This window comes from Canis lupus, chromosome 9, assembly GCF_048164855.1.
Source record: "Canis lupus baileyi chromosome 9, mCanLup2.hap1, whole genome shotgun sequence".
NCBI classification, from domain to species: domain Eukaryota; kingdom Metazoa; phylum Chordata; class Mammalia; order Carnivora; family Canidae; genus Canis; species Canis lupus.
Genome location: NC_132846.1, coordinates 17,299,678 through 17,315,558, shown reverse-complemented (window position 1 = coordinate 17,315,558; position 15,881 = coordinate 17,299,678). Strand labels below are relative to the sequence as shown.

General features: G+C 33.5%; 1 protein-coding gene across 27 annotated transcripts in view; it reads right to left on the bottom strand.

Moving 5' to 3' along the window:
* The window catches only part of MIPOL1 (mirror-image polydactyly 1), a 329,604-nt gene that overhangs the window by 207,193 nt on the left and 106,530 nt on the right, over positions 1–15,881 (bottom strand). For all 27 annotated transcript variants that reach the window (XM_072838324.1, XM_072838319.1, XM_072838315.1 and 24 more), the window contains 2 exons: positions 8,793–8,826; positions 8,363–8,533 (listed from right to left, as the gene is read on the bottom strand). In XM_072838324.1, coding sequence (XP_072694425.1) covers positions 8,363–8,533; positions 8,793–8,826 — 205 coding nt within the window. The remainder of the gene's footprint in view (positions 1–8,362; positions 8,534–8,792; positions 8,827–15,881) is intronic.

The following is a 15,881-nucleotide window of genomic DNA, read 5'->3' as shown; positions in this document are numbered from 1 at the left end:
TTGATCAACCTATTTATAGTAACAATCTTACTACCAATGCAGTCACTCTCCACTATCTTTTTATTTTCATCACATTATTATCTGAAAAATATTTTACTCTTTAGTTTGTTCACTACCTATATATTCACATACTAAATTATAAATCCTGTAAAAGAAAGAACCTTCTATTTGAAATTGCTGAGTTCCCAACACATGGCACATACTAGGTATGCAATAAAATGTAGATGAATGAATAATACTTCACTAAATTCTTTTAGTTCTGTATTAAAATAGCTCATCAGTTCATTAATTAAACAAACACACATGCGGTGCCCGCACTCTCCTAAGGATAAAGCCATGACAGAAACATATAAAGACAAATAGTTTCTATCTTCATGCTGGTAGAGAAAGCAGCATAATGCAGTGTGACAAGTACTGTTAACAGGATACAAAGTGGGATGTAGGCACAAAGCAGATATTTATCATATTGCTACATGTGAAAAATCTTTCTGAAAGAAATATTTAAATTAGCTTTGAAGTAGTGGTCTACTTCAAATAGATAAGTGAGCAACAATAGGAGAGAAGGCATGTTCCAGTGAGGGGGGAAACATGCTTAACTGAAGACAAAAAGAGTCATGTTAGGGGCATAAATATTTACAATTGTTAGATGTTCTTGTTGGATAGGCCCTTTAATAACAATATAGTGTTCTTCCTCATCTCTTACTAGTCTTTGGTTTAAGATCTAGTTTGTCTGATATAAAGATTGTCACCTCAGCTTTCTTTTGATGTCCATTAGCATGATAAATGATTCTCCAGCCTCCCACTTTCAATCTGGAGATGTATTTGGGTCTAAAATGAGTCTCTTGTAGACAGTATATCCACGGATCTTGCTTTTTTATCCAATCTGATACCCTATGTCTTTTGATTGGGGCATTTATCTCATTTACATTCAGAGTAATTATTAAAAGATATGAATTTAAGTGCCATTGTATTATCTATAAAGTCATGGTTTCTGTATATTGTCTCTGTTCCTCTCTGGTCTGTGTTACTTCTGAGCTGTCTCTTTGCTTGAAGGATCCCTTTTAATACTTCTTGTAATTCTGGTTTGATAATCATAAATTCTTTAGTTTCTATTTGTCCTGGAAGCTTTCTCCTTCTATTTTAAATGATATCCTAGGTGGATAAAGTATCCTTGGCTGTATATTTTTCTCATTTAACATCCTGAATATATTACGCCAGTCCTTTCTGGCCTGCCAGGTCTCTGTGGATAGGTCTACTGCCAGTCTAATGTTTCTACCCTAGTAAGTTATGGACCTCTTGTCCTGAGCTGCTTTTAGGATTTTCTCTTTGTCTCTGAGATTTACAAGTTTCACTATGATAGAAGAGGATGTGGACCTATTTTTATTTATTTTGAGGGGGGTGCTCTGTGCCTCCTGAACTTGGATGCCTGTTTCCTTCCCCAGATTAGGGAAGCTGTCTGCTCTAATTTGCTCCAATATACCTTCTGCCCCCCTCTCTCATTCCTCTTCTTCTGGGATCCCAATTATTCTAATATTGTTTCACCTTATGGTATCACTTATCTCTCAAATTCTCCCCTCGTGATCCAGTAGTTATCTTTTTCTCAGCTTCCTTATTCTCCATGATTTTGTATTCTATATCACTGATTCTTTCTTCTGCCTCATTTATCCTAACAGTTAGAGCCTCCATTTTTTATTGTATCTTATTAATAGGAAGGCAGAAAGAGTCATAAAACAAGAGACCAGTTATACTTTCTGTACATTGGTCAGCTGTCTCCCGAGAATTTTCTTCATTGTATTACTGGATTGATTCATGTCTTCCTTTTATTTGGTTTATTTTTCATTCTGCTGGAGCTGTAGCTTAGTGCTTCGAATAGCTTACAGGCTATAGAGAAGAAGGAATCTCACTAATGAAACAATAAGCTAAGTTTCTTTAATTATCCTAATGATTACCCTTTAGTCCCTCCATGCTTTTTATATTTGTCAATTTTGGAACTGAAGGACTTCAAGATCTTACTTTTCATTATAGCATTTGATAAAAATGAGGTAACTAGATGATAAAAAAAAGTAAAAAAAAGTGTGTTAAGTATATTAAAGGAGGCACATAAATGTTTTAGAAATATTTTCAACAAAAACAATAAACAGTGGTGACAAATTAAAAGAGTTGTTATTGATTTTAGACATTTGTAATGACTCATTTCCAAAAACAATGGTGAGTTAAGATTGTCTACATGATGCTCAGGTTATAAAAGTTCAGATCACTAATTCAGCCTTGATAGAAGACAACAAAGAAAAGGAAGCCCAGGGAAAGGACAAAGGATGTTGAGTGTTTAATCTGGGAGAGAGAAAATAGTACTACTATCTGTTTTTGCCTCCTTATGCTCCAACCCTAAAAGTTTTTACCTTGCAAGCTCCTTTTCATATAGTTCATAAACTAACTTTGATCAAGCCTGGCAACACAAAATTCAATTCTTATCAGCAGGTAAAAGTGAAATAAGTTCAAGATCCATAGCATAGTATCCATTATGCCTGGAGCTGATTACAAACACCCATGCACATAGAGAAATTACCACTTTCATTCTTCATCCTTGCTATACTCTAAGTCTTTATGACAAATTCCTTGCTTTGGTGTTTTGAATATATTTTATCAGTGCCCCTGGCTCATCTGGCTAAAGTCCATTTCCCAACCTCCATACCTATGCTTAATTTATTCAGTTCTCAGGACTGGGCCCCTCATCTATGTACCAGGTACCAGCTGGGTTCCAATCAATGAAAATCTCTGCAATATTATCCTACCAACTACAAGTACCAATGAGGTCTAGCTTCCTGTCACTAGGCCCTGCCCATATTTATGCCTATTCTTGGAAACCAAAAATTAGCCTAATTTAGCTATAACTCCTAGGAAGGGTATAATTGTTATTTTATATGAAAACTTGACTAGGCAACAGGGTCAAGATATTTGATTAAACATTACTTCTGGGTGTGTCTGTGTGGATATTTCTGGATGGAATTACATGTGAATCTGTGCACTGAACAAAATGGACTGCTCTCCCCAATGTGGGCTGCCCCATTCAATCCATTTGGAGGCCTAAACAGAATAAAAGATTGAGTAAGAATTACTTCTGTCTTTAAACTGAGACATTGGTCTTCTCTAACTTTCAGACTTGGACTTGGACTAGAACTTATATCATCAGTTCTTCTGTTTTCTCAGGCCTTCAGACTCAGACTGGACTATACCATTAGTTCTCCTAGGTAGCTAGCTTACTGACCAAAGATCTTGAACTCTTCAGCTTCTATAAACACATGAGCCAATTCTTTTAATTTTTTTTTAAGATTTTTTATTTATTTATTCATAGAGAGGCAGAGACACAGGCAGAGGGAGGAGCAGGCTCCATGCAGAGAGCCCGACGCGGGACTCGATCCAGGGTCTCCAGATCATGCCCTGGGCTGCAGGCGGCGCTAAACCGCTGCGCCACCGGGGCTGCCCGAGCCAATTCTTTATAGCAAATCTGTTTATATATATCTTATTGGTTCTATTTTCCTGGAGAACCCAAACTAATACAAATGATTATCTGAATTACTGTAGCTTATAATAAAGACAGGTCTCAAAGCTAATGAATTGCCAATCAGACCAGTTTTATTCTTCTGTTGCTTACTGGTATCTGGCCTGGATCCACTAGTGCCTCGAAGATTAGCTATACGAATTAGGACATTATTGCTTATGTAAACATTAAAATATATCTGATGTAATATAATTTATCACTCAATGTTCTGAGGCCAATATAAGAACCAAAAGTAAAACACTAAGAGGAAATGGATACTTAACTAAGTTGAAAATTAGTCATGGATAAGATTCCTCAATTTTGTGGGTAGTTTAACTAGATAGCTTCTAGGGTTCTATGAAACTTAAGATCCCAGAAAAATTAGTGAAGAAATGGAAGTTCCTAGCATTATCCCATAATACCAACAAGTTCTGTAATTTAAATAAACTATATAAGCATTAATGGGCCAAAAAATAATAAGAAAGAATGAAAGACGTTGGTAAGACAATTCTTTAATCAAACAAATGCTAATTACAAAAATTTTAATTCATCCTATAGAAGATTTAAGGTGCTCATTTCTCAGCTTGAGATAGAAAAGCTATGAGAGAAGAATTTGAATAAAAAGAATATTAGGATTCATCAGAAAAAGGTAAGATTTTAACAAGGCCAGGTTCAAGTAAATAAATTTTAACTTGATTTCAGAAACAAAATAAATCAGCAAATATATCAAAATAAAAAAATCCTCACTAAATCCAAAGATTTCTAATAGCTACAAAGAATTGGACTAAGGTAACCGTGGCATACACAAATGATATAGTATAATTAGAAACTATCTGATGACAAATAACAGCTCTAAAATTAAGGTCAGGGGCACCTAGTGGCTCAGCGATTGAGCATCTGCCTTCATTCAGATCAGGGCATGATCCTGGGGCCCTAGCACCAAGTCCTGCATTGGGGACTGCATGGAGCCTGCTTCTCCCTCTGCCTGTGTCTCTGTCTCTCTCTCTCTCATGAATAAATAAATAAAATCTTTAAGAAATAGTAAATAAAATAAAAAGAAGGTCAAATTTCTGTGGAATTCTTTCCAAAAACTCAAAATCTTAGCCTAATCATAAGAAAATCATCAGATAAATCCAAAATCAGAGACATTCAACAGAATATCTGGCAAATATCCTCAAAACCATCAAGGTCTTAATTAAAAAAAAAAAAAAAAAAAAGGGGAGTACTAAGTTGTTACAGACCAGAGGAGGCTGGAGAGATCTGACAACTAAATGAAATGTGGTACTTTAGATTGAATCTTGAACAGGACTTTAATAAGAAACTGGTAAAATTTGAATAATGTCTGGAGTTAACAGTAATCTACCAATGTGGGTTTCTTAATTTTGACAAACTTACCACAGTAATGAGCAATGGCAAAAGCAGGGCAAACCAAAACTAGGTCCAAGGTATATGGGAACTCCATACTGTACTACCTTTGAAACATTCCTACAAATCTAAAACTGTTCCAAAATAAAAAGTTTATTTTAAAAAATTAAGGAAAAAAAGTTTCCATTCAGAATTATAAACAGTAATTCAAAAGTTCATTTTCAGAATGATTATGACATAAAAATTAAAATGAATACTATTTAGGCCAGAGAGCTTGAAAACTATGCACATTAAAATAATTAAAATAAACCACTACTTCTTCATAAAACATAATAAATATATTAATGGATAAATATAAATATACTGCAATGATGGATATATCTATTTATAAACAAAGACATGCCCAATTATAAACAAAATATTGCCCAAAGTTGATTTCTTTATCTTTACGTAAAGGCAGGGGGCAAAGGAAAGAGAAAAAGAAGGAATAGGTAGAAGTCAATATTTAATTATACTCTATGTGTTTATTTTGCTAAGAAAAATAATAATTAAAAAAAATCAAATGTTTGAGTTCACACTATAATTGTTTCCAAGCACTAAAAACAGTTTTGGTTATCTCTTCAACTATATACTGAATGACTCAAGATTGCATACTGCTGGTAGGACACAACATGGTAAAAAAGGTTGCTCATTTTCGAAATTTCTGGACTTTTTCCAAATCTACCTTGAGGGTAAATGTCAGTTCTCCAAATCCAGATAGGGTGAAATCATTTGTGGCAAAACAGTGCTCCAGCCAAAAAACAAGAAATTTAAAAATCCAGTTTAGAGATCTCAGAAGGCCACAGGTCCAAGAATGACTTGAGTGGCTAAGATTCTTAAGAGAGTGGTTTGCAGTTCTGCAGCAATTATTTTGCCCCTTAGGTTAAAGATTCCAGGTCTGGGAAAGGGGCTGGGAAGGCTTTGACTACACAGAGGGCTCATACTGGAGCACAGAGAAATCACTGAAGCTTTTGGGAGTTGCACAGGGTTGAAGTGAAAAAAACTGGAGATTTGAGACTTGTTTCTGCCTCAAATCATTTGATAAATCCCAAACCTGTAAGGGCTTGAAATGAAAAAGCTAAGCCCTAACACTGAAAAGCCTAATGGAGTTTTCCACAGTCTTACAATGCTGAGGTCATAAACACTAGAGTATGAGCTTTGCCAGGAATCGGGTCCTACTGAGTATCAGCTGTTTGGGAAGCCTTACCAAAAGTACCAGGCTGAGCTACAAGTATACCACGCCTTACCAAAACTTCTATCCAGCCTCCATGGGAGATAGTAAAGCATTTTATTTTATTTTATTTTTTTAATTTTTATTTATTTATGATAGTCACACACAGAAAGAGAGAGAGAGAGGCAGAGACACAGGCAGAGGGAGAAGCAGGCTCCATGTACCGGGAGCCCGACGCGGGACTCGATCTCGGGTTTCCAGGATCGCGCCCTGGGCCAAAGGCAGGCGCCAAACCGCTGCACCACCCAGGGATCCCAGTAAAGCATTTTAGATAAAAGAAACTACTAGGAAACATTTTATGAAGTAGGAGAGAAAAAGGGCAAATGATTTAAGTGATCATGTTAAGCAAGCAAGAAAAGACAAGAACTAATACAGAAATTCGTTGTCCTTAAACAAGGGTGTGTACTAAGTAATAAATACAATACAAAAGGCAGAGTACAAGGGTACAAATGCAGGTAGCCTGGTGGATGAAATGGTGTGGGAAAAGCAGAGGTTTTTATTTATTCATTCATTCATTTATTTATTTATTTATTTATTTATTTATTTATTTATTTATATTTTTTTAAAAAGATTTTATTTATTTATTCTTGACAGACACACAGAAAGGGAGAGAGAGTGGCAGAGACACAGGCAGAGGGAAAAGCAGGCTCCACGCAGGGAGCCTGACGCGGGACTCGATCCTGGGTCTCCAGGATCCAGCCCTGGGGTGAAGGCGGCGCTAAACCGCTGAGCCACCCGGGTTGCCCACAGAAGTACTTTTTTATATTGGAGAGGAGAGGTTGGGTATTTAAGGAGAAAGTAGGGAGATAAAATAGTCCTTTAAAGGGAAGAGTTGAATGGACTGACAAAAGGCCAGAAAAATGCTGGCCAACACTATGGGCCTACTTAAAGACAATGGTCAGGAATTTTTTATTTTATTTTATTTTATTTTATTTTATTTTATTTTATTTTATTTTATTTTATTATTATTATTATTTTTTGGTCATGAATTTAAGGGTTAGCTGGCAAATCTGTGTGATATTCTTCTGCCATGTAAAGCTGCGAAGGTGCAGAACAGGCAGAAAGTTAAATTTATAAAGCTTAGTTTTGCTTGGTGAGTAGGACAAAAAGCCAAGAGAACTGATATATTATATGTAAATTGATGATAACTGGAATCTAAGCTAGGTGAAGAGGGATGTGGGAACATCGGACGGCCTGAGGGAATAGGTAAATAAGTGGTAAAATTAATAGAAATAGGTGCCAGAGAAGTTGAAAATTTGCAAGTCAGAATTCTGGAGCTAAGTGTGCTGGAAAGATAATAAGTGCTGGTCAGGAATAGGATATGACCATAGGGTGGAACACCAACAGCAGAACACGCGATGATGAGAGAGAAATTCAAGATGAGAGGCCAGAAGAATGGAAGAATCATCTGTATAGATATTTAAATCACCAAGAATTATGTTTTTCATAATTCAAAACCACAAGAGTAGGCTAAAGAAACAGTGAAATAGATCCTAAGATCTTCATGAAATAAGGGAAGTAACACAGGAGTGTGTATAGGACTGTAACAGGAGTGCCTAGTGGGTAGTACAATCTGATGCATGAGCTTCAAAGCTAGAAGTGTTTAGAGAGGAAAAAGGAACAATGATGTAAAAACACTTAATGCGGAGGAACAAGCCTCTAGCCCACTCGTATTAGTGCTGTGGGAGGGAATACAATCACTACTTGAGAGGACTGCAGTAGAAGCAGCATCCTCAGGGAAGTAATCAGGATTCAGTTAGAGCAGGAAGGTGTAAGTACTGTTCAGAAGAGAATACACTAATAATTTGGTTCATTTATCAATGTTTACTAAAAGGCACTGAATTAGGCACTGGGAATAAAACAATAATAAAGACATAATCTCAGCCCTCACAAAACTGCGACTCAAGTAAGATATCTCATATAAAAGTGATTACTTTAAAGAATATAACTAAATTCTTTTTTTGGGATATAACTAAATTTTTATAATAACCTAACAGTTTTATTAAGAAATGAGGATGCATGTATTTGAAGAATGGTCTAACAAAATTTGTGACTATTTTACCATATCTAATCATTGTGCTATTAATCATATGCTAAAAACTAATTTGAATTAAGACTATGTGGGGGAAAAGTCATTTTTTAATAGAAAAGAAATGGGGGAAAATGCTTTTACGGATCCATGCAGTTACCTGAGACAAAGCAGCATCCCGCTCTTCTATCACTGCATTCATTTCTTCTGCAGTTATTCTCTTTTTACATTCCTTGGTCTTGTAGATTCTATCCACAATTACAGCTCCATTCCTCTGAATAGCTATTCCTGTGTCTGCATTGTTTATTCTGTTCAGTAATTCCTGTAATGTCTACCAACACCATTATATGTTAGTCAGACATGAAGTTTTAATATATTTTATTTAATATAGGGTTTTAATTAATAGGCACATGTGAATTGTAAATTGACTGAGTGAAGTTATTGAATTTTCATATTGCAGCAAAGATGTACATTATTAGTGTGTCAATTCTTCTTTTTCCCACATCTTAGTTCTTGAAACCCACTCAATTGAACTTAAGCCTCTAAGATATAAGACTGACATCAAGAAATCTCCTCAGAGAATGGCTTACCATGTCATTTTCTTCAGGGTTAATATTTTCTAGCCTAGAAAAAAGGGACACAGAAAGCCTGATCAGTAGCATTTCCTTAGTGCAGCAAAATGAGTTCGCTTTTTAAATCTTTAGAACCTCAAGTAATTTCATTCGACTAGTCTTTAGAGTCAACCATGACACTGAACATATTAAAGTGCCACCTGCTCGACTCCATCTTTCAATAATGCTCCATATCTTCTGCACTGACTTCAGACTGTTAAGTTATTAATGTTTACTGCTATATATGACTACAAGGATCAATTGTTCATATGTGCTTAGATGAGGAAAGTTCCCTAGTGATAGAAGCACTACTTCTCATCATTATATTTATTCCTGGACTTTCAATTCTTACCAAAAACTGTATTTCCTCCAGTTTTTTGGACTTCATCACAAATAAAACAAGGCAACTATTTTTATTACAAAGTTTAACTATGCTCCCTCAAAAGCAAAGATAAATAATGACCACTAAATTTGAACTGAAAATCTCCAGCTGCTATTTGCTAAAACAAATACACCATATAGAAAGGCTGGCCAAAACTGGACCACATTTTTAGCTGACTAATGTTATTTTCTTTTTCGTTACATATATAGAATTATTCAATTTAAAGACTAAGAAATTAAACTTGTTTCATGAATGCATTTTTGTTTTAGAAGAGTCATAGGGCTAACTGAAATGTTTTTTGATGTTGGTAAACTGAACAAATACATGAAAGATAAAGAAGCTCTAAATGACATATCTTAGAAAATGTCTACAACATAATTTAGGCAACCATTAACTTTGGTAATTAAATGAAAATATGTAATGGATATTAGTAAAATGATGTAGATTTTAGAAATGGCTCCATTAGTTTAAAATTGTATTCAAAAGTTTAGATATATAAGTTCCGATTTTCTCATATTCTCCCCTCTCCCACCCCATTTCTCACATTCTCCCCTCTCCCACTCCATAAATCGGGGCTCCTACAATTTAACATTTATCACGGAAAAAGGATACTTGGAAAACATAGAGAAACTTAACAGATTACAAAATTGTTCCAAACTCCACAGCTCAATGGAATTGCTACATTGAGAGAAATTTAGAACATTGCACCTTTAATAGGAAAAAAAAATATAGATCAAAAATCTCTTTCTACACATATTTACATGGTATAAATAAACAGGATGATATAGTACTTGTGAATTATATATAGTTCATATATCTCAAACTAGTAATGTCTACTTGGATTTACATTTCTCCCAAAATAAATCAAGTTTTCAAATATCTTGCTTCATAAAAGTTTGTTCTATAAAATCTATGATGATCATTTCTGTTTTAATCAATTAAAATACATAGGGAAAAGGATAAGATAACAAAATTCTTACACTTACTTCTGATCACGTAAAAGTACTTGAAAAACATCAGTAGCATTTAACTATCAGTTACTGGCTGGCAAAAGATCATTTTTAAGGAAGCCATATGTAATAAGAAATACCTTAATGTTGTCCATTTAGATGAAAGAAGACTAAGAGCTAATTACAGCAGTTTGCAAAGAAGATTCAATTTAAATTCCGATAAATTTCATTAATTTATTAAAAATAATTTAAAATGAAAAGATAAATGAAAATTAAACATTCAGATTAGTAGATTACTTGGAACTTTTGTAAAAGAACAAAGTTTAGATTCCAAGGTGATATATAAATCTCCTTCTTTTGTTCCAAAGAACTACATATGATAAAGAAGAAAATAACAGTGTAGGCAAGTTACCTAATTTGTAATTCAAAACAATCAACACAACAGAGTGCATGCAATTTCTATGTGATACTCATACGATTTTTTTTAGGCATTGCAAGGTGAAGAATTATTACTTTAAGGAGAAACAAATGAAATCTGAATGTTTTAAATTAACATCTTTCAAGAGGATACAGTTAAAGATAGTTGTATTTAGTCTAATATTACACTTCCCTAACAAGTTTTTAAAAATGAAAATAAAATTTTCTTATCAAAGGTTATACTAAGTCCTTTCCACATGAATTTAGCATTACAGCTATAAATAATGTATATGATTGCCCTTACAAGTACAAAATATAGAGGGATTTATCATTTTGCTGATGAGTGAATTTGAATCATGTTTTGGTAGGTGTGCCAGGTCTGACATGCAAAAGCATGAGGTTTAAGTAAACCACTTAGCATTTATTTGGATCTCAATTTTGCTTTATTTATTATCCTTTATAATTGATCTCGATTCTGTTCTATGATTATCCTTTGTTAAGTGATAAATGGTCATTAAGAGAAAACTAAAACATTAATGAAAATGAGCAAATGGTTAATCTGATTTCAAAAATTACATATAAACAACTTTCAATATAAACATGAATCTGGAAAGAGAAAAGGCTAATATTTCTATTTTCCAATTTGTATTTCTTCAAAGGTTTCAGGAAGTACTTGTCATAGATATCAAAGATTAATTACATCATAATTGAGTCTCAACTAGATTATTTATGGTAGATATCAGCAAACTTTCTGTAAAGGGTCATACAGTATTTTAGACATGGCTGTATATTCTTTGTTGCAGCTACTAAATGCTGCCTTTGTAATATAAAAGCATCCAAAAATATGTAAATGAATAGGTGTGGCTGTACTCCAATAAAACTTGAATGGCAGGATGGCTGTGCACCATAGGTTCTTACTGTGCATCCCTGATATAGAGCACTGAAAAATGAGACCAGATCTCCAACATTAAAACACTGGAAGTGCCAATATGACATATTTTTCTGAGTTGGAGTGTTTAATATCCAGTTAAAGACTAATCACCCAAAAAAGTGGATTTCAGAAAATAAAATTCAGTCTATGAGTACATTACTTACAGTATTACTTAAGAAAACATAAAAATAGGACAAACAACCTATTTTTAGAAAAAAGACAATTTGAAACAGTTTACCAGCCTTTTTATTTTTTATATAAAATGTTAGGGTTTTAAGATTTACTAGCAGCATGTATAACACATAAAGCTTTACTGGTTTAATAAAGACTTAAAGTAATAGTTGATATTATATGAAATACAGCTGACAAACTATAAATTATATATCATTAATAGGAGATTTATAATTATACAAAAGAATCTCAACCTTTCAAAGACTAAATTATGCCTATAACAGTCTAACTAGACATAGTCATGATAATTAGTAAGAATTTTGCTGAAGTAAATGTCCATGGGCTCAAGTTTCGATTGATTTCCTATACTGTGAATATTCTGACTGACACCCTTGCACTCTAAGTGAAAAGACCTATGCATGAAATGTCACATTTCTTGATTTATCCCTAGATCAGTCAATATCATGTCTTTCCTTTCTGAACCTATAGTCATTCACCTTATTCAATGGGAAGCAGCTAAACTTTGACCTCAGATGATAAAAGGAACGAGTGATCAGCTAATCAAAAAACTCCAAATTGCTTTTTATTCTCTTTAATTTTTATACAGTGCCACCTTAGTATGTTAAAAAAAAACCTGAAGAGATTGAATATCATGATCTCAAAAGTTGGAATATACTTACACAAACATGTCTATATTAGAAAGTAAATTTTAGTCATTTTAACTTGAATCCTTTTTACTTTTTTCCTAGTTCTAGATAAAAGTGAAAAAGAAAAAAAAGCATTGAAGATTCAAAGGGTAGGGAAGGCACAAGTGGCAGAATATAAGACAAAACAGACATCACAAAAAGATGCAGATCAGAACTGGCAAAGATGAAAGGAAAATGACAGAAGGAATTTGGAGGTTACAGGAAGCAAGCAGTAAGGAACTAAAACAAAAAGAAATGTGAAATAATGTGTATTATTTCAACCTGTAACTCAGGGCCTCTAAAAACGCCTTTTAGTCAAGCAAAGCTCCATTATAAATTGGTTCTACCTCAATAAGGAATTCATCTACATGCAGTATTGAAAGTTCAGAACCAATAGACCTCAATTGAATAAAAAAAGAACATCCACAGTGATATTTAAAACTATGGGGACATATTATTCTTTTAAAGTTTTCTTCCTTCTTTATGATTTTTCCTTATCTCCCCAACTTGCACCTGTAGACTATAAAAGAATAGTCTCTGTAGGAGCTGACTACAAAGTGTTCCTAAGAACCAATAATTACTCATATCAATTAATATTATTTTAAATATTAAAAAAACAAAAAATATTATTTTAAGTATTTATATAATTATTTATCTAATGTCTATCTTTTTAACTAAGCTGGGGCCATAATGCTGTGTTCCAAGTAACCTGACATTTAGTACATAGTCAGTAAGTATTTATTGAATGGACTAAATAACTAAAAGAAAACGCTTGGGATTGAGTATTTTTCTTTTTTCCCTTAATATAAATGCTACAAAGAACAAAATGAAAAAGGGTCTGCTTCAAGGTACCCTAATTTTAATATTTTGTAATAAAAAATAGTAACAAATACATGTACAAATTAAAGTAGACAATGGAAGGTAAAAAAAAAATAGGCTCATTTTAGAGCTAACAATTAAAGAGATAGAATGAACAAAACTAAGAAACAAAATTAATAGAGGCTCTGAGGAAGCAGTTTTGATTTGGATATGTGGGCAGATGGTTATGCCACTGACTGGGCCTAGGGATCAACGAAGAATAAGGTTTTAAAAATGAATTAATAAGTGTCATTTGGGATACGGTAACTTAGAGTTGCCTATGTAAGCCAGAGATAGGTAAGTCCTACAATGTGGACTCTTTGGGCAAGTAGTCAACCACTGAAAGCTTTTTCCACCCATAAAGCACAAACATTATCTACCTTGAGGAGTTGTGATATTGTATGAAAAGGTAATTTGTTATCTTTGGGGTGTTTTTTTGATTTGTGAAATGATAAAAAAATCTATTTAGAAGCAAATTTCATAAATAAAATCGGTAATCAACCTATGTAACAAGATTTACAGTCATGAAGTACTTATAAATACAGCACTGTGCAGCAGCTAATAAATTGAATGTAACAGTACTTGCAAATCTCCCAAAGGAGAGTTATAGTTATAATGAAAGTATTAACTGAAACAAAAGAGACATCTATCTTTAAAAGTTATGTTTAAAAAAATTTGGCACCGGCAAGTGTTTCTGTAGATATAAACAAACTCATTTTGAAAGGCATATGGAAAAGCAAAGGGACTAGGATAGCGAAAACAATTCTACAATAAAAGAGGAAAATTAGAAGGTTAACATTCTCAGACTTCAGACACTATAAAGATTCAATGTGGTATTGGCAAAGGAATAGACACACAGATCAAAGGAACAGAAAATAAGGTCCAGAAATTAATCTACACTAATATAATGAACTGGTTCTTGACAAAAGTGCCAAGGAAATTTAACAGGGAAATGATGGCCTTTTCAACAAATGATACTGGAATTAATGAATGTTCATTTGCAAAAACCAAAAAAAACTAAACACTTCCATAAAAACGAACTCCTTAAACAAAATTTACACAAAAATTCCTCAAAATAAATCACAGATCTAAATGTAAAACATGAAACTTATAGCTTCTAGAAGAAAACAAAAGATTTCAAAAAACCTGTGTCCCCTTATATAAAGCAATGGGTTTTAGATTCAATACCAAAAGTACAAACCATGAAAGAAAAAAAAATCAATAAATTGAATTTCATCAATAGTTAAAACTTATGTTCTGCTAAATACACCAGTAAGAGAACAAAAAACATTCACTGCTGATAGGAATGCAAAATGGTATAGTACAGCCACTCTGGAAGAGAGTTTGGCAGTTCCTTCTAACGTTAACACAAATTAAACACAGGCCTTAGGAATTATGTTACTAGGTTTAGCCATTTGATTTGAAAACATATCCACAAAAACATGTATGCAAATGCTTATAGCAACTTTACTCAAAATCATCAAAAAGTAGAAAAAAAAACATGTATATATATCAGTATACATACATATATTTTCTGGCTTTTTCTGTTGATTGGGCCTAGAAGTAGTCACATAAAATAACAATGAGCACACCCAGCATCCAGATCTTGGTTTCTAATACCATTTCCCAAAAAGAGGAATCACAGCCCTTTGAGGAATGGCTGATACTATGGGTGAGGTACATTCCTATACATCCCAAAGATGTATAGGGGCATTCTGTGGTAACAAAAAAGTAAGAAAAGTGTTTAAAAATTAAAAGGATGGGGACATGTCAAAGGGATATGGAGGCCAATTGAAAGAGCTTCCAATGGCCAAGCTGGAACACTTCCAGAAACAAAATAATTAACTCAGGATTAGATTATAACCCAAGGTATTAAATGATTATCAATGAATCTATACTAACATAAACAAATAAATAAATGAGAGAGAAGAGATATATCTCCTATACTAAAAAATTAGAAATAATTTATGTAGATCTTGTCCCTGAGAAAGGAGAGCTCAATTAACCTCTCAGCCCCCACCTCTGAGTATAGGCTGTACTTAAGTAATCTGCTTCAAGAAATATGAAAGGGGTATGTTGGTAGTAACTTTATAGTGGAGAAACACGGCAAGCATTACCTTGGCTAGGTGATCAAGATTAACATCACTGGTGTTGAGTCATGCTGATAGCATAATGTTGAAATAATATGATGAAAATGGCACTAGAGGCCCTGTACTCCTTGTGTCAAAAAACCAATACCTCAATGTAACCATGAAAAAAATTCAGAAAAGCCCAAATTGAATAACATTCTATAAAATGCCTGACCAATACTCTTGAAAATTGTCAAAGTCATCAAAAACAAGGGAAGTCTGAGAAAATATGACTAGAGTAGGCAAAAGAGACATAGCAACTAAATTAATATGAGATCTTAGATGGGATCTTGGAACATAAAAGGACATGAGAAAAATTAGTGAAATCTAATTAGTATGGGGTTTAGTTAATAAACTAACTAACTAGTTAGTTTATTAGTATCAATGTTGCTTTCTCTCCTGTAATGTACGTACCATAATTAATGTAAGCTGTTAACAAAAAGGAAAACTGGAAGATGGCTATATGGAAACTCCTTGAACTATCTTTGCAAGTTTTCTGTAATCTAAAAGTATTCTAAAATAAGTTTATTGGGGAAAAAAAAAG